The 23,848-nt window shown below is 41.8% G+C and overlaps 1 protein-coding gene across 1 annotated transcript in view; it reads left to right on the plus strand.

Annotated features, from left to right (window-relative positions):
• The window catches only part of FBXL7 (F-box and leucine rich repeat protein 7), a 393,665-nt gene that overhangs the window by 364,948 nt on the left and 4,869 nt on the right, over positions 1–23,848 (plus strand). The window contains exon 3 of the mRNA XM_039238837.1: positions 15,946–16,557. Within this exon, the coding sequence (XP_039094768.1) occupies positions 15,946–16,557 (612 nt within the window). The remainder of the gene's footprint in view (positions 1–15,945; positions 16,558–23,848) is intronic.

A 23,848-nucleotide genomic window follows, 5' to 3' on the forward strand; every position in this document is an offset into this window, starting at 1 on the left:
GCTGTGCAGAAGCTTTTAATTTTGATGAGGTCCCAATCATTTATTTTTGCTCGATTCCCTTGCTTTTGGGGATGTGTCAAATAAGAAGTTGCTGCAGTGGAAGTCAAGGAGGTTGTTTCCTGCTTTCTCCTCTAGGGTTTTGATAGTTTCCTGTCTCACGTTCAGGCCCTTTATCCATTTTAAGTTTATTTTTGTGCATGGTGTAAGAAAATGATCTAGTTTCATTCTTCTGCATGTTGCTGTCCAGTTCTCCCAATACCATCTGTTAAAGAGGCTGTCTTTTTTCCATTGGATATTCTTTCCTGCTTTGTCAAAGATTAGTTGGCTTTATACCTTTGGGTCCAGCTCTGAGTTCTCAATTCTATTCCATTGGTCTATGTGTCTATTTTTGTGCCAATACCAGACTGTCTTGATGATGACAGCTTTGTAGTAGAGGCTAAAGTCTGGGATGGTGATACCTCCCGTTTTGGTTTTATTATTCAGTATTACTTTGGCTATTCGGGGTCTTTTGTGGTTCCATTCAAATTTTAGGATAGTTTGTTCTAGTTTTGAGAAGTATGCTGGTACAGTTTTGATTGGAATTGCATTGAATGTGTAGATTGCTTTGGGTAGTAATGACATTTTAACTATATTTATTCTTCCTATCCATGAGCATGGAATGTTTTTCCATTTCCCCAAGCATTTTTTAATGATCTTTGGATTAAGTGGGGGCTTTAAACACTGATTAATGCCACATGTTATAATTGAGAACTTACTTTTAGATCTATTGTTGTAATTTTGATCCAAATGCTTTTAAGAGGTATATCCAATAAATATAAACTTACAGATCATCTTCCTAAAGAGAAATAGAAATTATGGACTGATGGAGATAAGGATGAATTGGAAGGTTTATTATAAAAGGTCCTAATTCTACAGAAAAGTATTATGCAGTTGGAGCAGAGAAATTTCCCAGAGGTATTTTGGCTTGCTTGAATTCTACTCTGCAGCTATATTTCCAAAAGATTATTATTAATTACCTTTTAAAATGGGGGCTCCCTGAAAAAATATCATTTCACTTTTTGAAAACATCTAGAATTGGAGCCATGAGACAACCATGTAAAGTCCTGCCCCCAAACCCTAGGAGCCCATTGAAAAGACAGTCTTTGTGCTACTGAGTATAGGGTCTGTTCCTTGGGAAAGCCCCACTCTGTAGAGTAGCCTTAGATCCCTCAAAAAGAGATTATGAACTTGGACTCTAGTAGACCCAGGGAACTCCCCGCACAAAATGTATCCCAGGTCAGTGTAAGGTATCCATCCACGCTTCAGGATGCCACAAGACCCTCTGCAGGGAGATAAAACAATATTTATATACACTAAGTTCTTTTCATGTTTGCCTTCTCTATTTGCTAATATTGAGAGAATAAAGTGTTTCTCCACACCATTTGGTCATTGTTTTTCCCAAACATTTAAAAATGTAATAGAGGTATGAATCAATATCTCTGTAGTACTTAGAACAGTGTCTTGTCTATAATAAATGCTTTACACACATTTTTACATTAAAACAAATTGTTGTCAAGATTGAAACAATAGTGGATCATATTTTCAAATGGCTAAGGAAATTCAAGGATTTTCTTTGTTTTGGGAACATTCTTATTAATTACTGATCTTGTACATGTTCATAAGTTTACTGGAGATTTCTCTTTTTTTCTCACTTGAAGTTGAATTTGTGAGCTAGACTAGAGCTCCCTGTGAGGATTGTTTTCTGCTGTGAACTGAAAATTTATAAGTTTCTCTTTACTGAAGTCTAAATCCAATACTCTACCATGTGTTGCATCTTTGATGCAAACGTTCAGATCTGGCAGCTATTCACGGGGAAAGAAGGTGGAAGCGTTATCTGACAATTGAAGATAGAAAACAATTAAGGCTGCCATGTAAAATGTAACTTGAAGGTTGAATGGTATGGATTGCAAGGCTTTTCTTGAAAATCTATGTGTTTCTTCCCTTGTCAAGGCAAGAGCTGGCTCATTTCCCAAGCTTTGGAAAGCTATCCATGAGCTCTCTAGAGAATAGCAAATATATATCACCATCTCTCCTACCCTGAGAAGAAAACACCAGTTGTGTTTATTACAATTGATGTGTGAATCACTTCGGGGAGTAGGGGGTGGGAGGAGTTCCCCTTCCATTTTAGGTAACTAAACTTAAACAGAATAAGTCTTACAATTTTGAGCTAATGTAAACGTGTCATTCTTTTTTTATTTATCGTGAGTTTTTTATGTTTCATTGTTACTAAGAGTGAACAGAAATGTGAGTAAACTACAATAGCAGGGGCAACAGGAAAAAAGCACTAAGAATTTGGCCCTGGGATACTTTAGGTGATGTGTGTATGTGTTTATGTGTGCATGTGTCTCTCTAAATATCTTCTGAGTAGATAAGTATCATTAGGTTGAGTGTGTGTACTCCCTCAGCCAATATTAAGTGGAGGGACAAAGAAAATAGATCTAAAAATGAAATGCTGGTGAAGCACAGAAATACTCCAACTTCTTCCTCAATCTGAAACACCTGCTCCCTCCAAGTACTTCCTATAAACGCTTCCAACAGCAACCAAAAGAAAACTGAAAGGGACCTGTGGTAGGACCAAGCAAAGTACATTTCTTGTGGTGCATTAGTTGAATGATTTCTGGATGGCTGAATCAAGGGAAGACTCTGGAATCATGTGGAGATAAGTGAGACATCGCCTGGCTTCGAGGTACTCACAGTCTAGTGGGAAGAGAGACACTATGTGAAAAGGGCTAAGATACAAGTGTATTTGAGTTCAAAGGAAACAGTATAAGTAACTAAGTGATTTAGCCCCAGTGGACCTGGAAAGATTGCCAGAGAAGTGGACTTCCCACCTGGGACTTGAGGTACGACTAGGAATCTACACTTAATCTGGAGGAATAGAACTTCTGGTCTCCTACACAGTCTAAAAGATTGGCCTTTTTTCCCTGAGAAATGCCTAGTGTAATGCCTGACACATAGGAAGCATTCAGTAAAAAAGTGTGGAAAGAAGTGTAAAGGTTTCCATGAGCTGTGGTTACAAAGTACCACAAACAACAGAATTTTTAAAAATAGAATTTATTTTCCCACAGTTCTAAAGTCTGGAAGTTTGAAATCAAGGTGTTGGCAGAGACATGGAGGAGGATCCAACCTTGTCTATTTTAGCTCCTAGTGCCCCTAGACATTCCTTGGCTTAGGACAGCATCACTCCAATCTCTGCCCCCATTTTAAGCTGCCATCTTACTTCTGTGTCCATGTGTTTCTGTTTTCTCTCCCTGTGTCTCTGTTTCTTCTTTTTATAAAGACACTGAATCATATTGGATTAGGAATCACTGTAATTAAATAAGACTTTATCTTAACTCATTCCATCTTCGAAGACCCTACTTTTACTAAAATTTTTTAAACGTTTATTTATTTTTGACAGTGAGAGAGGGACAGTGCATGATGGGGAGGGGCAGAGAGAGAAGGAGGCAGAATCTGAAGCAGACTCCCAACATGGGGATTTGCGGGGGGCTGCTTGAACTTACCGCAAGATCATGACCTGAGCCAAAGTTGACCACTTAACCAACTGAGCCACCCAGGCACCCCATGAAGATCCTACTTCTAAATAAAGTCACACCCACCCATACCGTTAGAACTTCAACATATCTTGTCAAGGACACAACTCAACCCACAAAAGAAGGAATGAATCATTCAAGGTTTGGGGGCAGGGAGTTGGACCATATTTTAGAAGGTTAACACAAAATGCAGGGCTATATGAGTGGTGGGGGTTAGAAGGAAGGGTCAGGACCCTCAGATAAGGAATTGTTGACAGGAGACAGATGTTGAAAACTTCAAGTGGGGTCTAGCCATGGAGACAGAGGAGAGGAGACTGTTCGTTCCATAAGCTAACCAACTGGTCAGATGTGGGTAGATTTCAAAATCATTCCCAGGTTTTTAGCTTAGGAGGTAGACTTGACAAGTAGTGGTACTATTATCACCAACATGGAATGTAAAGGAAGAAGACTCCTCTCTGCAAAGGCATAGATGTGTTCAGCCTTGTGTGTATTGTAACCAAGGTATATCCAATACACTTTCAGGGAAAGGACTAGTATAGACAGTGTTGTCCATTAGCACTCTCTACAATGAATTTTTCTGTACCTGTGCTATCCAGTACAGTAGCCACTGGGTATCCAATACACTTTCAGGGAAAGGACTAGTATAGATAGTGTTGTCCATTAGCACTCTCTACAATGAATTTTTCTGTACCTGTGCTATCCAGTACAGTAGCCACTGGCCACACATGGCTCATAGCCTCCTAAAATGTGCACCTATGGAGCTGAATTTTTAGTTTAATTCTAATAAATTTAGTTTGCATAGTCCCATGTGGCTAGGGCCATCATGGTAGGTAGCAATGGTCTGGCAGGTATTTAGATATATGTGTTTAATATTTGAGAGAGACACACAGCAGGGTCCAGACTGGATATCGAGTTTGGGGACTCATTAGCTTATGGGCAATTGCTAAAGCCCTGTGAGTGCACAAACCCACCTCCCCCCGCAACCCAAGGGAGACCAGATACTAACAGAGAAAAGTAAAGACTAAAAACCTTGGGGAATATCAATATATAAGTGGCACACCACAGAAGAAGGGGAGTAAAAAGCACCTGAGAAGAAGAAAGAAAACAGAGAAGACAGGATGGTTATTCAAAAGCCATGGGAGAAATCTTAATGAGATAGCAGGTCGACCATGTTGTATAAAAACAGATTTTCTTAAATAAACTATGAGAAAGGGATTTCAAAATTACAGCATCTTTTGCCAATAAATACAGTGGCCATATTTTATTGAACAAGAGTTAAATATATTGTGCATGGGAGACATGGATTTTTATTTTTATCTTCCCACTCTCACCCCCCCATCCACATGACAGGTATTTCTAAGGTTTATAGAGGCAACAATATTCATAAAGATGGGACGATGGATACCAGATACCCCTAAAAACATAGCCCCATAGCAGGAGGGCCCAGAATTTCTTCCCCATGAAGTCCTCTGGAGAGATTGTATCATTTTAGTCAAATGCCTCTACTGATAACAATACCGGTTTTCATAGACTGTACCTAATTACTCTACAAAATGAGTGGAATTACTTCCAGTTTACAAAAGAGGGGACTTAGGCTTGTGATGTTCCAGTTGCTTGGCTGAAACGATACAAGTTACACATAGTAGGGCAGAGACGGGAACCCAGGTTCATCTGTCTTCGATGTTCTTTTTGGCCTTAACAGCGTTTCCTAAACTTAAGACATTGACAAATGCTATCAAGACTTTTGCTGGTGTCTCCTTACTACCTGTACTATTATTCACTTAATATCATTAAAAGTAAACTTAAGTTATTGCTTAAAAGCCAAATATTTGAAAGGCCAACATCACTTGTTATAAATAGGTGGTAAGTTTTTAATAAAAATAAAATTATGATGAACAATAAAAAATTAAAATATAATTATATTAATGTTATTAAGAACTGCTGCCTGTCAAAGAGTTTGCATCTCAGACCTTCAGAGATTCTCAAAGCATGCTCTACCATAAGAATATTCCCTTGCATAGCAGTGATATTCTCACGGGGATGAAGTATCCTACTTTATTTTTTTTTAATTTTTAACGTTTATTTTTGAGAGAGACAGAGAGCAAGCAGGGAAAGGGCAGAGAGAGAGGGAGACACAGAATCTGAAGCAGGCTCCAGTGCTGGGAGCCGCACCAGCCTCGCCGATGGCAGTCACAGCGAGGAAATGGCAGCGTTTGCACAGCGCCTGCCATGAGAAAGGAAAACTGGTATCTCTTTCTGCTACCACTGGCCCATGTTGGAAATGAGGCTGCTGGTATTGACCAGGTCTCACAATATTCCAGATCAGACCGATATTCCCCACACAGACTGCTCATAAGGAAAAGCATATTCCTGCCTTTTCAAAAGAGATTTTAGATGAAAGCACTGTTGGATGATTGTCAAAAGGCTCTTCCTATGGGCCTTGCAGACCCAAAACTTACATAATAAAGGGGGTTGGGAACATGGGAGTTGCAATTGAGCCTGGCCTGAGACAAAGAGCCTCATTTAGAGTTAAGGAACAGATAAGGGCAGAACTTAAGTTAATACTTCTACCTTTTCTAACCGGTGATATATGGCAGTCCCTTCCCTAAGGCCTACTTTCCGAAAACACCCTCCCTTACACTGGCAGCTGAGATGAGTATAGATAAGAGTAGCTAAAACAACCCAAAAACAAGGGCTGACACATTTAGGGCCTCCATGGTGTTTACACATTCAGCATCAAGTCAAAAAAGTTTCCATAAACAACTTGTTTCTGCTTGGAGCACCGATCCCCAAGGCATCTTGTGATCAGTATTCGGAGTGACTTATTCTGGCCTTGAATATGCTGATCGCACCCTGTAAAGGAACCTATTGTAGGAACTTCTTCTTTTGTGATTATGGGAGCAAACATTTGTGTTTCCTGAAACACCTGTTTTTCTTAATACTTCTCCTTAAGCAAACAAGCTATTGACCCCTGCTCACAAAGAACTAATTTCTCCCTTTTTATGCTAAAAACATTGTCTTGTGTGCTAAAGATACCTTCCTTCCCCATAGGATAAGCATCCAAATCCCCTACCTCAATCACTATTGATAAAGGTTATGCAGGAATCTTCTACAAATCTATGTTCTGGGAGATTCTTACATATCAAAGGAATTTATCATCAGAAATCATTGTCTAAGGCAAACGCCACTTCTGTGCCATCCCCCAAACACTTAATTATTAAATAAAGTTGAGCCCCAGTCAGAGCAGAGATGTCTGCCTGGTGACCAGAAAGATTCTCGTGGCCTCTCTCGTCCCTCCCTCGTCTACACCGTCCATCCTTCGGGGACCCCTGGACCTGCTGGAGCTGGCCTCCAGCACTCCAGGCTCTGAGCTATCAGCACAGAACCCAATGTGCAGCTTGAACCCACCAACTGTGAGATCATGACCCGAGCCAAAGTTGGACACTTAACCAATTGAGCCACTCAGGAGCCCTGATCCTACTTTCCTTTAAATAATAAGTAGTAAAAGATCAACTCCCTGTGCCATTTTATAGATAAGAAAAAGGAAGGTACTAAGAAGTCATCATTTCAACCTGGAATAAAACTGTAAGGAGGCTGATGAACTATAATCCAGCATTCTCACATAGTTTCTGAGGCCACCTATTATTTCCTCCGGCATTACTTTCCTAAAACATCCTTTGTCCATACTCATGTTGGAGACAAACCACATTACAGATTCTAAAGATGCTATTCTGTACATTTCATTGATTATATTTATGTTTTTTAGAGCAACGCAGTTTAAATCTTCCTTAGCAGTATGACTGTTCCCTTTTAGAAAAGTGAAAAGTCAAAGAGAATCCATACCCAGCACAGTGTAGGGTCAAAAACTGGGCACACTGAGGAACTGGTGCTCCAGCCTAAATACAGAGCCAGGCATTTCACTGCACCATATGCCCTGATAGGAGAGAAGCTTCATCATCCTTGTCAAGACGGCAAGGATCAGGGCGGTGGCCCAGTGGGCTAAGCGTCTCTTGCCTTCGGCTCAAGTCATGTGTGTACTCAAGTTTGTGAGTTCGAGCCCTGCGTTGGGCTCTGTGCTGACAGTGGAGAGCCTGCTTGGAATTCTCTCTCTCTCTTTATCTCTGTCCCTCCCCCACTCACTCTCTCTTTCTCTCTCAAAATAAATAAATAAACTAAAAAAAAAAAAAAAAAAAGACTTCAAGGGCCAATCACCATAGCCCTATCCTTATGGGACTGGTCCATGTGACTAACAACAGGATTTTGTTCTCGGACAGAAGTCCTATTCATAATCTGATACTGTGGGGGGCGCCACCTTCTGGATGACAATGCTAGAAAGAATCTTTTGGTCCTAGAGGTAACTTTCTCCACATAAAACACAAAATTAACCTTGCCTGTATAAATTTCCACTTTATACAACCAATACCTTAACTAAGTTGCAGAGTGTGTATATTATGTGAACCACATTAAAAGAAAATATTTTGAAATAAAACAAGAAGGAAAAAGATCCTTTCGATTGTATTTTTTTTTCACTAGTGAGGTTTTATAGATCTATTTTTTTAAGCTTGAGTTTAAGCTAAGAAAAGAAACCTTGCTTTTAATGGCAAGAGTTCTTGAATAGAAAGACAATTTCTAATGGAAAGCATCTTGCAGAAAAGTTTTGGTAATAAGAGGGGAGAAACTCAAAGTAACTTTGTAAATTTTGACTTCGAAAGGCCAGCATAATGTAAATATGACCTCCTAGAGTGTAAACAGCAGTGGTTTGAAAATAAAAACTTGTACAAAACAGGCAGCTATCTAGTTAGAGGGAAATGTGTCTCATAAGCATGAGAGTATGAGATGCCTTGAATATTTTTGATACTGTACTATAATTACTAAAGATGCAAATTTTCCAGGGCTTTTGAAACCATGAGAAAACAAGTTTATTGGGTTTTGGTTTTCCCCAGCATAAGAGAGCTATGCTTTTTGCTAGTCTTTACATATATCAAGTAACATAAAAACACTAAATGTATTGTTCCCACATAAATTACATAGTTGAAATGTTTTATGTTATTAATGTAATAGGTTACATAGATGAAAATACTAATAAAAAAGTATAATTATATTCACTTGCATTAAGATCTCCTTTGTATCAAACAAAGATTACACCACTTTGAGAAAGAGCAAAAGCTTAACAAAAATATTGTTTAATTCCAATTTTGCACCCTACTGGGAGATTCTATAGTCATTGTTTTTACCTTGGACTTCTGAAAACTGACTTTTGTTCCAGACTTAGACAAGCTTTTCTATCCCTTGCCATCCTGGGTTTAGGGTGATTTGAGCACATTCTCAAAAAGGTCATTTTTCGCACTCCCTAAAGGATGCTAGAAATTAGAGAGGTCGGAGTCTTTGCTGTAGAGGCACTTGAATGGGACTGTGGTGCAGAAAGGAGGTGGGCTAGGAATATTTGCTTTAGAATCTAGTCAAATGCAAAAATGCCTCCCTTCCTAGACCCCACTGGGCCCTCAAGCAGCAGTAATAATGTGTGTTAAATGATCCAATGAAAGAATGAATCGTCACTTTCTTTTCTGCCTATAAATCTGTAATCCTAGAATGTGCAGCAGCCCAACACACTGAATTTTCATATCCAGGCTCTATCCCTGCATGTTGCTTGCAACCCATTCTCTATATATTCCTGTTGATATCAGTGCTGTGTATTTTTCATTTTATTTCAGCCTTCTGTATAAATCCTCCTTCCCAATATCATTAAGAGACACAGGCCACAAAATACACATCTCATTACAAAAATACATGCTCTTTCTTTAAATTCTCACATTCTGCTTTCATGACACTTGCATGTGTTCATCTCTATCTTTCTTACAGAGTCTTACATATTTGTGATTGGTAACCTATTTTCTAATTCTTATATTGAAATTCACCAGGGGTGCCTGGGTGGCTTAGTGGGTTAAGCTTCTGACCCTTGATTTTGGCTCAGGCCATGATCTCATGGTTCATGAGTTCAAGCCCTGCATCAGGCTCTGTGCTGACAATATGGAACCTGCTTAAGAATTTCTCTCTCTCTCTCCCAGTCACTATTCTTCCCCTGCTTGTGTTTTCTCTCTCTCAACAAATAAATAACCTTTTTAAAAACATGAAATTAACCAGAAATGTCTTTTTTGCAGATTTTATACTTTTTCCTCTTATACCTTTGTCTGTCTGTCCATCCCTCCATCCAACCATCCATCCTACCACAAATTCATTGAGTCTACCTTTAACAGATTTCATTATCAGTTTATATATATTTTTTTAATTGCTCAAAAAAATTCTGCAGGGAAAACAGTAGTACTGATAAATTTAAAAAGCTATCTGCTTTGGAGAAGGCTGGGAAGAAGGCAGAGTAAGAGGAGCCTAAGCTCACCTTGTCCCACAGATACAAATAGATAACACTCACATCAGTGTAAACAACCCAGGAAATGACCTGAAGACTGGCAGAACAAACTCCACAACTAAAGGTAGAAAAGAAGCCACACTGAACAGGGCTGGAAGGGCAGAGATGCAGTCGGAGAGGCTGGGGGGATAAAGGGGCCGCAGCCATCCACTGGGGGAAGGGAGCCATGGATACAGAGCAGGGAGAGAAACAGGCTATCGCACCGGGGAGCCCACGTGGGTAGGACAAATCCCCATAACATTTGGCTTTGAAAACAACAGGAGCCAAATTTCATGAGTTCTCACAACCACTGGGACTTAATGCCTAGAATTTTTAAATCATGGGTTCAGTTCTGGGAGAGGCTAGAGGGTAAGAAGAAATTGGGTCCCCATCCTTAAAGAGACAGCATGACAAACAGCCCATAGAGATACAAGGTAGAAGCACCAATTTGCATAATGCCTGGAACATACGGGAAGGAGAGTAGATTACTCATTTGGGAGCATGTCCTGGAGGGGTAGGGTTCACTGAAGGACTTCTCCAGAAACACAGGAGCTGGCAGGTGCCATTCGCCTCCACTGCCTCACAGCATAAACACATGGCCACCTGTGAGAACCACCATGGCAGTAACATGCGCTACCTACTTGCTCATACCAAGCCCCACTGTGCTTTCTTGGATCCGCCCTGTCTGGTCTCGCTTGCCTCAGTCCTGGCACCGTGGGCCCCCTCTCCCAGAAGACTGGTGCAAACTTTGCCAACACTGCATCTCCCAACTGGCATGATTTGCAGAGCCTGAGTCCCAGCAGCGGCAGCAGCAGGTCTCACTTCATGAGCTGACTGACATAGGACTTTCTAAAACTGTGTGCCCCACCCTGGGCAGGGACCCAACCCTACCTACAGCAGGAAAAGAGAGCATTTGCAGGCTCCTGGAACAAAGGAAAAAGCAGCCAGGATACAACAGCAGGGCTCACACAACACACATAGGAAGCCCCCCAAAGCACCAGGTTCTGGTGAACAGGGGACCCTGCACTTGAAGGGCCTGAGGGACCTCTTCTCCATAAGGCCCCTACTCCCAGCAGGAGACACAGCTGACTGTCCTAACACAGAGAAACAGGCACAGAGAGTTCAACAAAATCAGGAGACAGAGGAGGATGTCCCAAATAAAGAATGGGACAAACCCACAGCAAAAGACCTAAGTGAAACAGAGATAAGTGATATGCCTGATAGTGAATTTAAAATAATGATCATAAAAATGCTCACTGGACTGGAGGAAAGAGTGGAGGACATCAGTGAGAGCCTTAACAAAGAGAAAAGAACCAATCAGAGATGAAGAACACTATAATGAAATTCAAAATACACTTGATGGAATAAATAGGAGGCCAGAAGAAGGGGAATGAATTAGTGATTTGGAAGACAGAGTAATGGAAAGTAATCAAGCTGAGCAGGTGAGAGAAAAAAATATATATACCAAATGAAAATAGATGTAGAGAACTCAGCGACTCCCATCAAGTGTAACATACACGTTATAAGGATCCCAGAAGACAAAAAAGAGAAAAGGGGGGCAGAAAATTTATTTGAGTAAATAATAGCTGAAAACGTCTCTAATCTGGGAAAGGAAACAGACATCCAGATCCAGGAGGCATAGAAATCCCCTAACAAAATCCACCCAAGGAGGTCCACCCCAAGACACATATAATTAAAATGGCAAAAAGTATTGATAGAGAATTCTAAAAGCAGGAAGAGAAAAGAAGATCGTTACATAGAAGGGAAACTCCATAAGGCTATCAATGGATTTTTTAGCAGAAACTGCTGGCCAGAAAGGAGTAGCATGACATAAAGTGCTAAAAGGAAAAAAAAAAAACCTGCAGCCAAGAATACTGTATCCAGCAAGACTGTCATTCAGAATAGAGGGAAAGATAGTATTTCTTAGAGAAACAAAAGCTAAAGGAGTTCATGGCCACTAAATGAATCCTCCAAAAAAAAAAAAAAAAAAAAGGCTAAAAGAGACTCTCTGAGTGAAAAGGAAAGACCATAAGTAAGAGTCATAAAAGTGGGACACACAAAAGCATTAAAACAAGTATATCTGTAAAAATCAGCCAAGAGATTACCAAAATAAAACAATGTAAAATATGACACCATATACCTAAAATGTTGGGGGTGAGTAAAGAATGGGTTCAAACTTGAATGACCATCAACTTAATATAGACTGCCATGGGCAGAAGCTGTTATATACAAACCTAATGGTAACCAGAAATCAAAAATCAGTAATAGAAATGCAAAAAATAAAGGAATCCAAAAACATCACTAAAGAAAGCTATCAAGCCATGAAGGAGAGCAGAGCAAGAGAAGAATCAGAGGACTACAAGAACAACCACATACCAGTACCAAAATGGCAATATATACATATTTATCAATAATTACTTTAAATGTAAATGGACTAATGCTCCAATCAAAAGACATAGGGTGTGAGGATGGATTAAAAACAAGACCCATCTATATGCTGCCTACAAGAGACTTATGTCACACCTAAAGACAAACAGATTGAGAGTAAGGGGATGGGGAAACCTTTATCACGCAAATGAATGTTTAAAGAACGAGGGGTATCAATACTTACCTGGGACAAAACAGACTTTAAAACAATGACTGTAACAAGAGACAAAGAAGGGCACTATAACAATAAAGGAGATAGTATCACAAGGAGATATAACAACGGCTTTTATAAAAGCAGTAATCCCATCCATGAGGGTTCTACTCACAGGACCCAATCACCTCCCAAAGGCCCCACCTTCTCATACCATCACCTGGATGGTTAGAATTTCAATGAATGAATTTGGGAGGGCTATAAACATTTAGACCATAGCCTTACTCATTGCTCTTTATTATTTATTTATCAGATGTTATTTATTCAATTATGACAAATCATATCCTTTCAAAAAGGATACTCTGAGGGTTCTCAGCCTGAATAAGTAGGAAGGAACCAGAGAATACTGGTGTACATTCTGGCAACAGAGACCCCCATCTTTCTGGCAGAAAGATCCCTCTGCCCTCCTCGGTTTGTCTCCTCACGTGGATAAGCGGTGCCTCACAATCATGAATTGCTCCTGAGTCCTCTCCAAGGCAGAATGTTCCTCACAGATGTACGAGGCTGCCATCTCTCTCTGAGTGTGAATTCCATAACACTTGGCTATGATTATTGGCAAAGAAAAAACGGAACACATCACTAAATGCACAGCCGTGCTGGTCAGTCTGGATGCATTCCCATTCTTTCCCTCAGCGCAGGGGGTGTGAACGTGAAGAATTGGTTATCGATGTGGGTTTAGAAAGCTGCCTCCACCCCCACTATGAGCATAGTCACCCCACAGGGGCCTAACTCAAGAGGTTCAGGTCTCTGCAAAATACTGTCAAGTGCGTCTTCTCTTTCAAAATGAGTAAAACTTAGGCAGGTAGGAGAGAGATTTCAGAGCCCTCGTAGCCGCTAAATGTCAGAGCTGAAAGCCTGACATTGCCCTCCCCTCCTGGCCCTAAATAAGCTGTTCACCTGCCTAAGAAAAATACTGGCTTTGGAGGCAACTCTCAGAGTTCACCTAATGATGAAGGTTAGTACTGTGGTAGGTTGGATGGAAGTTTTGAAATCCCTAATTGATTTACACGTAAGCTTTTCCTTAAAGATTTTGTTTATTTTACCTAAAGATGTACACACCTCTTTTTTTATGAACGATTTAAAATGTAGTATGTATACACCTGGGAGAGAGAAGTCAATACCAAGCTAGAAATTGTTGGGTTTTTTTAAACATTAAGTATTTACTCTCCATTCAAAACATTCATATGCACCTGCTATGTACCATAAACCGTCCAGGTGTGGCCAGGACACAAATAAGAAAAAGATTTAATCATTGTCTCAAAGGAGATTTTAGTGTAATGAAGGTGTATCTGTCATTTGCTGCCATGGTAATGCTGTGTAACAAGTCACGCCACAATCAGGGTGTTAGCTTACACATCTCCGGTTCACCTGGACATTGGCTGACCCCAGCTAGGTTTGGTTGACCTTGGTTCTAAGTGGCAAGTTTCAGCTAGTCCTGTACTCTCCTTGGGCCTCTCCCCACCCTAAGAGCAGTGGACTAGCCAGACATGTGCCTCTCATTGAGCACATCTCATCTCCTTATATTCACTGGGCAAAGCAAGTCACATGGCCAAGTCCAGTGTCCCTGGATGGAGCAAATACACTGTTCCCTAGAAGGAACTTCAGAGTCACATCACAAAGACACATGGCTGTAGAGAGAGATGCAACATTGAGAAAAATAATACAGTCAAGCACATCAGTTTGTGCCTAAACTCAACTGCCTAATGACAAAGGATGGGGATGTGAATAGGGAAAGGGATTAATTACATCTCAATGACTTTAGGAAAATGTTTTTAGGGGAGGTGGCATTTGTACTTAGTATTTCAAGAGGCAGGCAAGGGGAGAAGTGGGGGCAAGCAGTAGTTCAGAGATCCTCTACGAGCAAAGTCATGGACATGTGTAGGACATTTTCAGTGTTAGGTTGTAAAGAAATAAGTGGAAAGAAAACATGATAGAAGCAGATAAAGGACACCAGTAGTAAAACTACAGACCAACACTCAGTAGAGATTCTGGTGTCAGAAGTCCCTGTGTCCTGTGTTATCACTGGAAGTTCTTTGAAAAAACAAATGTTTCAAAATTCCCAACTTATGAAATGTGGAAAAGCAAAGAGGATAGAGTTTTTGTTTAAGTCTTTGGAACTGGAATTAGAGCTAGAAATACCTTAGCAATCATCTAGCCCAGCTCACTTATTTCACAGACTAAGAAATGTATGTTTTGGAGATGAATACACTGCGTGTGTGTGTGTGTGTGTGTGTGTGTGTGTGTGTGTGTGTGTGAAATATATAAACATTAGAGAGACAGAATAAATGTCATCCTAAATAAATCTATCCAGCTATATATGTAAACTGTGTGATAAATAAATATATTTATATAGAAACTAAATTAGTTCATATAGATAGAGCTATCAAGGTGGGGGGCATGAAATGAGCAGACTTCTTAAAGTGGTATTCTCAAGAACTCTTAATCCTTCAAAAACTTAAAAACCACTTTTATCCTCATGAAGTGGCCATTCTGGTTGCAGGGAACAGAATACAAAACACATCATTCAAATGCCAAAGACAGTAGGTAATAAGGAAAAATATATATGGCCACAGGTAGTCAAGGCCTGGAAATACTATTTGAAATGCCTGGTCTAATGGAGGACGTAGGGTGGCTGCTCAGACCCCTGGCTGAGTTTGGGGTACCATTATCAAAAGATGGGGGCCCGGAGACTAGAGGACCGGCCAGGGCGAAGGCAGCAATGTTCTGTATATCCATTGGCCAGTCTTCCTCTCCTCTGAAACTCGTTCCTTCATCTGTAGACCGAACATAATTATCTGCCTGACCGAAATGTAATTAGTAAAGGAAAGGAGTTTGTGTTCATAATATGTGAGATTTCTTCCCAGAATAGAAATAATGAAACTTTGAAGTTGTGCCCTTTAGATAATCACCATTGATGTAGATCAGAAGTCAGCAAACTCTGCCCCTCAGGTCAAATCCAGCTGGTCTGTTTTTATAAAACAAGTTTTATTGAAACAGCCACCCCTGTTTGTTTACATATTGTTTATGGCAGCCTTTGCACTCCAGTGGCACGGTTGATTAACTGCAATAGACAGATCCCTCGTGGCCTGCAGTGCCTCAGACATTCCATCGCCGGCCCTTCCCAGAAAAGGTTGCCCACCCCTCCTGTAGATGACGGAGGATGAGCCTTTTTCTGCAGTGGGTGAAAGGTGCAAGCGCTTCTGCTTCCGGTGATGGATTCGGCGGGGGTGTGCCCAGGATGGATATCGGTGGAATGAGTGTGCCAGCCCTGGCCTCCTTCCCTGGGCTCCGCTCCGGCCCTCCTTAACCCTTTGCTCTCTGTCCTTTGCCAGACTCCGACCTGAGCATGCGCACACTGAGCACGCCCAGCCCAGCCCTGATATGTCCGCCGAACCTGCCCGGATTTCAGAATGGAAGGGGCTCGTCCACCTCCTCGTCGTCCATCACCGGGGAGACGGTGGCCATGGTGCACTCCCCGCCCCCGACCCGCCTCACCCACCCGCTCATCCGGCTCGCCTCCAGACCCCAGAAGGAGCAGGCCAGCATCGAGCGGCTCCCGGACCAGTGCATGGTGCAGATCTTCTCCTTCCTGCCCACCAACCAGCTGTGCCGCTGCGCGCGCGTGTGCCGCCGCTGGTACAACCTGGCCTGGGACCCGCGGCTCTGGAGGACTATCCGCCTGACGGGCGAGACCATCAACGTGGACCGCGCGCTCAAGGTGCTGACCCGCAGGCTGTGTCAGGACACACCCAACGTCTGTCTCATGCTGGAAACCGTAACTGTCAGTGGCTGCAGGCGGCTCACGGACCGAGGGCTTTACACCATCGCCCAGTGCTGCCCGGAGCTGAGGCGCCTGGAGGTCTCGGGCTGTTACAATATCTCCAACGAGGCGGTCTTCGACGTGGTGTCCCTGTGCCCCAACCTCGAGCACCTGGATGTGTCAGGTAAATGGCAGCTGACCTCCCTTGCCCCATCCCAGAGCAGTGGACCGGCACTGCTGCCTGGAGGAGGTTCCCTTCCCCCAGAGCCGTTAGAGACAGAGGGTGGGCAGCAAGGAGGCTGACTCTTCCAGAGAAACTGTCCTATGTAATCATGACCCCAGGAGGCCAGAGGTACCCCTTTCATCAAACAATGCCAACTTCTTTTTTTTTTTTTTTAATTTTTTTAATGTTTATTTATTTGAGAGAGAGAGAAACAGAGCATGAGCAGAGGAGGGGCAGAGAGAGAGGGAGGTACGGAATCCGTAGCAGGCTCCAGGCTCCCAGCCGTAGAGCCCAAGGCGGGGCTCGAACCCATGAACCGTGAGATCATGGCCTGAGTGGAAGTCTGACACTTAACCGACTGAACCACCCAGGCGCCCCAAACAATGCCAGTTTCTTAAAGGCCAAAGAGTCACCTTTTTGTCTGGCAATTAAGTTAGTATGACTTTTAAGTGTGTCCTTCCTCCCCATAGCTGTCACTTAATGTCAGAGCAACAGTAGACAACGGGAACCAAGTATCTAACTCAAAGGTTAGCTTAGATGCCACTGTGTGCCCACTAGTTATAATTCCACGGAGCCCGAGAGCTGTGTCTAAGCTGACTGTGTGCTTTGGACTGTGCTCAGATTTGCTTGCCATTTTTGCCGACACTGGGGAAAATCCATTCTGTCCAAGTGTCTCCTTGTATTTCACCCCCACTCTCCTCACCCTTGGGTTGATTTTGTATTTTTTTTAAAGCAATATTCTCAATTACCTAGTGCAAGGATAAGGCCCATCAAGGGAAGCCTTTAGATCTTTTTAAAATTGAAGGAAATCCCAGCATAGTTGCTTTGCTTGAAAACCTCTCTCAGGCAGGAAGAATTAAAACCCAGACTCACACTTTGGCGCCAGACTCGGATCCAGCCGGACTAACAGCCTTTCTTTATCTCATTCACTGCCCAGTCAAAAGGCCAGCATTTGAGAGGCTGAAATGTGTAAGATGCCTCAGGGAGTTAAAGAAACCAACAGCCTGAGCCACAACTTAGGGATGGTTGGGGAGGGGTCAAGAAGTAAAAACCCTGGTGACAGGCGAATAAACAGAATTTGGGATTTACAAGCATCTGAGGGAAATGATACCCTCAAACAAATCTGAAGGAAAAGTCCGCTCTCTGAGTCTGCTCCCTCTTTCAAAAGCCGACATCTGAAAATATTTCAGATGACAGTCAATTATTTTTCGCAGATTCTTTCCCTTGGTGGAAAGCAACTCGTTTCTCCCCTCCTTCTGCTGGCTTCAGGACAAAACCATAGTAACCGTACATTAAGTTAGTCCTGAGCAGCTGCTGGCATAAAGAAGCAGGAAACAAAGAGGTTCTCTTACGTTTTTCCTCCAAGGAATTCTGGAAAGAGAAAGCACTGTGATGTGGTGGAGACTGCTTTCAAGACTCTGTGATTTGGGACAGTTCACAGCTTTCTCTAGATGTGTTTCCTCTTCAGTTAAAAAAAAAAAAAAAAAAAAAAAACTAAGGAATTGGTTTCTTGAACATGCTAAGATTCTGAACATTGTGAACCTATTTTTTAGACACCGCATTTCCTTTCTCTTCGAAAATCAGATTAGAAAAGGCCTTGTTTTCGGAATCCCCATCTTTGTTTAAGGTGCTCCCCACGCACCCTGCCTACAGGCTGCAAATATTGTGTCCTCCGTCTCTTTTGGAGTTCTTTTGAAATCCAGGAATGTAGAAACTACTTTGGGAATGGAAATCCCTGGGCTTCTAACTGAGTGAGTAGATCCTGCTTCACCCTGTTGACTAACCATTATGGAAGCCACCATGCCCTTCTTCTATATCACCCTCATTTGCAGAGCCTGGTATATTTGTGGTTTTCTCACATGCCTCTCAGTGACCCCCTGAGATCTATATAGAGGTTATATACATGAGGGAATCTCTAACTCACCAAGTTAAGAGCACTGAATTCCAGCTATGGGGGGGGGGGGGGGGTCCAAATGGCGCCCTCCAGTTCTGAGGGAATCTGACAAAATTATGTTGATACTGGGAGAAGCCAGAGGACTCCCAGAGGTGGTTTCACTATGCCTTGCTCCCTTTGGTTTTCAAGCTGACCTTCTCATTGGCGCTAAACTTGACTTTGCAAGATTCATCGCTGATCTAGAGCTTAATTCCCCCAAAGGACGTGAGACTTCCTCTCTTGTCCCTAGCGTGCCCCTCTTAAAAGCTGTCTTTTTGGGGCGCCTGGGTGGCTCAGTCGGTTAAGCATCCAACTTTGGCTCAGGTCATGATCTCACGGTTCATGGGTTCAAGCCCCGCATCGGGCTCTGTGCTGACTGCCAGCCCAGAGCCTGGAGCCTGTTTCCGATTCTGTGTCTCCTTCTCTCTCTGACCCTCCCCCACTCACACTGTCTCTCTCTCTCAAAAAAAAAAAAAGCTATCTTTTCAAGTCATTGAAACTTACTATTACTAGTTGTAGGGTTTTGTCATTGTCACATATTACCTTATATTAATTTTTAGTCTGGGTTCTTCAAAGAAACAGTGTGTGCGTGTGTGCGTGTATGTGTGTGTGTGTGTGTGTGTGTGTTTGCCATCTGCAAACAAGAAACCCAGGAAAACTTGAGGTGCAGCTGAGTCCAAGACCAAATGCCTGAGAACCAGGGATGCTGATGGTGTTAAGTGTCAGTTCAAAGGCAGGAGAAGACCAATGTGTCAGTTCTAACAGTGAAGCAGAGAAAGTTAATTCTCGATTCCTCCACCTTTTGGTCTATTCGGGCCCTCAACAGATTGGATGATGCCCCTCCACATTGGGGAGAGCAGTCCACTTCACTGAGTCCACTGATTCAGATGTTAATGTTACCCAGAAATGGGTTCACAGGTGCCCCCAGAAAGGTTTAGCCAAATGTCTTGGCACCTTGTCATCTACTCAAATGGACACAAAATTAACTGTCACAGTTAATAACATCTTTGAACATCAGTGGAACATGGTAAAGCCAACCAATTTTCAAAGTGTAAAATATTGTCATTATTACAAATGAAACTGCTTCAAAGGGTTCTCTTACAGCTGGAGACCTGGAGTCCTCCTTACTTTTCCTTTCCTGATCTTTTACTTTGAACCAGTACAATCCTGTGCAGGTGTTTCTACCTACCCGGTACCGTGATTCTTCTGTCCCCTCCCCTCTACCTGCTGCCACGATGCGCAAGTCACTAACCAGCCTCCTTATATTCATCTTGACCTACCGTCCACACAACCAACCTCCAGAGGGATTTTTTTTTTTCAAATAACAAGTCAAATCATACATTTTCCTGCCTAAAATTCCCAACTGCTCCCCATAATCTCCAGGAAGATTTCAAGTTCTTCAGAAAAGCATATATGGCCCTTCAAGAGCTCCAAACACATCACATCACATGGTGCATATTGGGATGTGTGGACACTTCTCTGGCTTACATGCTATTCCCTCATCTGTCCCCTGTCCGTCCCCAACAACCCTCTTAACAGACTTCTCATTGGTCAAGCTCTAGTGCAAGTTATCACCTAAGTAAAGCCTTCCCTGCCTGATGTCCACTAAGTTAAGTGTTTCCTCTCAGGTCGTTGCCTTTTGAGTACAGGCAGGGAAAGCATCACTGGGTTTTGCAATTGAGTATTTGTACATTCACAGATTCCTTTCTCCCAATTCATTATAAGCTTTCTGAGGGCAAAAATGAGGCATGTTTTGTCTTTGCACATAATGATACTATAGTTATGTGAACTTATGAATGTCAAGGGTTTTTTTTAATTTTTTTATGTTTTACTTATTTCTGAGAGAGGGAGAGAGAGAGAGAGAGAGAGAGAGCGAGCGAGCGAGCAGGGGAGAGACAGAGAGAGAGGGAGATACAGAATCCGAAACAGGCTCCAGTCTCTGAGCTAGCTGTCAGCACAGAGCCCGACGTGGGACTCGAACCCTTGAACTGTGAGATCATGACCTGAGTCGAAGTCAGATGTTTAACCGACTGAGTCACCCAGGCACCCCTGAATGTCAAAGTCTTAAATGGTCATCTTGACTTCTAAAAGGTTCACACAAAGTTGCCATTGGCTAATACTCTATAAATACACATTTAGGAATCTATAGTGGCTAAAACTTCTTTATCAGTAGAAATGGTTTGGTTGGCAAATTAATAAATATCAATGGTTAATATAAATATTAAATATTTAAGTATTAAATAAACACATATGCCCTGCCAAAAACCATTAGTAGTAGTAAGCACACAGTAAGTCATCATGGATGTCACTGTTTTTTGGATTGTCATTGTTAGAAATGTGCTTGGAAGCCAGTACTTGGTCTTCGTTGACTTTGCCATCTTCTGTCCCAGCGAAGATAGAGGTATTACCCCAATAATGAGAGGAAGTGTTAATAAAGATGATGTTTGTGAAAGTGGAACCAAATCTGGAATTGACTGAAGAAATCCCAGAGATTTGTTCAACCTATATTGTTCACTTCCTATTGAGTAATTTCCATACTCCTTACCCTGAGTATTAGGGCAGACCCCATAATCTGATCCCAGGGGGCTATTCCTATCTTAGTTCCCATTAAATCCTTTCAGAAACCCTGCATTCCACCCTATGGAAACTCCTCACAAACCCTCTGCCCCCATGCTTTCTTGTCTCTCTTATTTGCTGGTGCTTTTACTTAGTACCTGAGCTCCATATTGTGTAACCAAATTGTTTCCCTCTGCCAAGAACCCCCTTATAGATAATCACCACTTCGGAGTCTCCCCATTCCTCAGTATCTAAATGTTCACTTCGGGCTGACACATCTACATGAAATCTCTCATACAATTCATCAATTTCATGCTCTATCCTAGTCATTTCTTTCCTCCTCTCCTATAACTGAACCGTGGGTCAGGAAACGTTCCCTAGTCTGACTGTACAAGTCTCATAATCTTACTGAGTGTGAGATGCCTCATCTTTAGAAAGTAAAGGTTAGGGGCACCTGGGTGGCTCAGTCAGTTAAGTGTCGGATTTCGGCTCAGGTCATGATCTCATGGTTGATGGGTTTGAGCCCCGCGTCGGGCTCTGTGCTGACAGCTAGCTCAGAGCTTCTGTATCTCCCACTCTCTCTGACCCTCCTCTGCTCATGCTCTCTCTCTCTCTCTCTCTCTCTCTCAGAAATAAATAAAACATTGAAAAAAATTTTTTAAATAAAAAATTTTAAAAATAAAAAGTAAAGGTTAATTGGGATGATTTCTAGGTTGTCTGCATCTCTGTAATGTATGAATGCATGAACTAACCACAGACGGTACCCACTGAGCCATGGACCAATTTATTTTCCTCTCAAGCCAACCTTAACAAATGTGTAGGAATTAAGGCTGAAGTTCAAATTTAAAATTATTGATCTAACATAATACAAGCATATCAAAATAGTGTCTTCACCAAAACTGAGCTTAACCAGTACTTCATTAAACTGGGGACGAGTCCATTTCAAACACGAGGCATATACTTCCCTGAATCAAACATAATATCCTTCCTGGAGTGCATCCTATTTTACTAGATATTAAAAAAAGGAAAAAAAGAAAAAGAATGAAACTAGCACTAGGAGTTTAGGAGCAAAGGTTGTCATATGCTCTTGAAAACCGAAGTGCTTTCTCAGGCATCACAGATGGGAAAACCACTACTATGGACATATAAATTCAGTATAAACAAGATTACAGTTGCTCTAAACAAAAAAAAAAAAAAAAAATTTCAAAGCAAAGGAAGATTTCAAAGCTAAAGTTGCGGGGCACCAACCACCTTCCGCACAACCACAGAGGCTACCGGAGGAGAGTGAACAGCCTGACGAGTCACAGCTTTGTTCTCCAGCCCTGGACTGTATGCTGTACTCCTTCCTGAAATTCTTTGACTTGGTAGCACTTGGCTTTTGAACCTCATTATTCCCAGGACCTGAATTTTATAAGAGTTTCCTGGGCAGCCTGCCCAGATATGGGAGGAAAGTCCCCATTAGCACTATTATGTCACCACTTGGGAGCTTGGATATTGCTTGAGCAGCCAGAGCACGGAGGTGCCGGAGGTGAAGCACCTGGCTTTGGAATTGCCAGAAGGATTCCGGACAAGCACAGAGAAAATGAAAAATATATATGCACTTTATGTAGTGGGATGAAATATATGTACATACACACTTACTTATGCTATATATCAATGGCATATCATTTATATTTATATACTAAGACTGTACTGTAATATACATATGTAAATGTGTACAGTATATTTTATATTTTTATGTATATTTATATATTAATATATAGTGAACTGAAATATATAACAAAATGAGTGTTTCATATATAATTATATATAATATGACATATACAATGTATCATTTATACACGTATTCTTAGGGTAAGAGTAGCTAGAAATAATGTTTAGAGAGAAATCTAAAGACATCTTCCAATTGTGTGAAGAAGGGCAGAGTATTAAAGGACTTTACAGATCTAAAAATACCAAATCTTCCTAAGCATTAATTTCCTTGTCAGTAAAATGGATCAAGAATCAGGTAAGAATATGTTTATAAAAGCATTCTGTAAACTATATAATACAAATAAAAGGCATCATAATTAACTATAAAATGGACAAGTGTTTTACAACATAAATATATATCAGCCATGGCCAAAGTCCTGAGGACATTTAAGTGTTAGAATTTAAATTATCCTAAGTGGGGCAAAATTACCCTAGATCAAGGTCCACAAGTATTTCCTAGAGACTTACATAGGCTTCATGGGCCAAGAAGTAAAATCATATATATTTTGTGCATACTTACCTACAGAGAGAAAATTCCTCACCCCACCCCCAGTTTGACTGGGGTGGGCCTCCCATGTGCTGGGCATGCTTTATCCCTAATTTCCATCTGCCAGAGATATTCTAGATATGAAAGCACTGGCCTGAGGAGAAGGGTCTGGCTAGTGTGTGGGAAGAGGAGGGAAGTACTGTGGACTGAAAGCCTATCTCCCCCAAACCCATGTTGAAACCCTAGCCCTCAGTGTGATGGTATGAAGAGCCAGGGCCTTTGGGAAGACCAGGCTTAGGTGAGGTCATGAGGGTAGAGCTCCTGTGACAAGATTAGTGCCTTTATAACAGACTGAAGAACTTGCTCTCCTTCTTTCTACAACGTGAGCAAACAGCAAGAAAGCAGCTGTCTACAAGAGGGTTCTCATCAGGAATCAGGCACTGAATTGGCTGGCACCTTGATCTTGGACTTCTCAGCCTCCAAACTATGAGAAAGAAATATTTGTTGTCTGAAAACAACTAAAA

The sequence above is a fragment of the Hyaena hyaena genome, unplaced genomic scaffold, assembly GCF_003009895.1.
Source record: "Hyaena hyaena isolate Hyena2069 unplaced genomic scaffold, ASM300989v1 scaffold_148, whole genome shotgun sequence".
Classification (NCBI taxonomy): domain Eukaryota; kingdom Metazoa; phylum Chordata; class Mammalia; order Carnivora; family Hyaenidae; genus Hyaena; species Hyaena hyaena.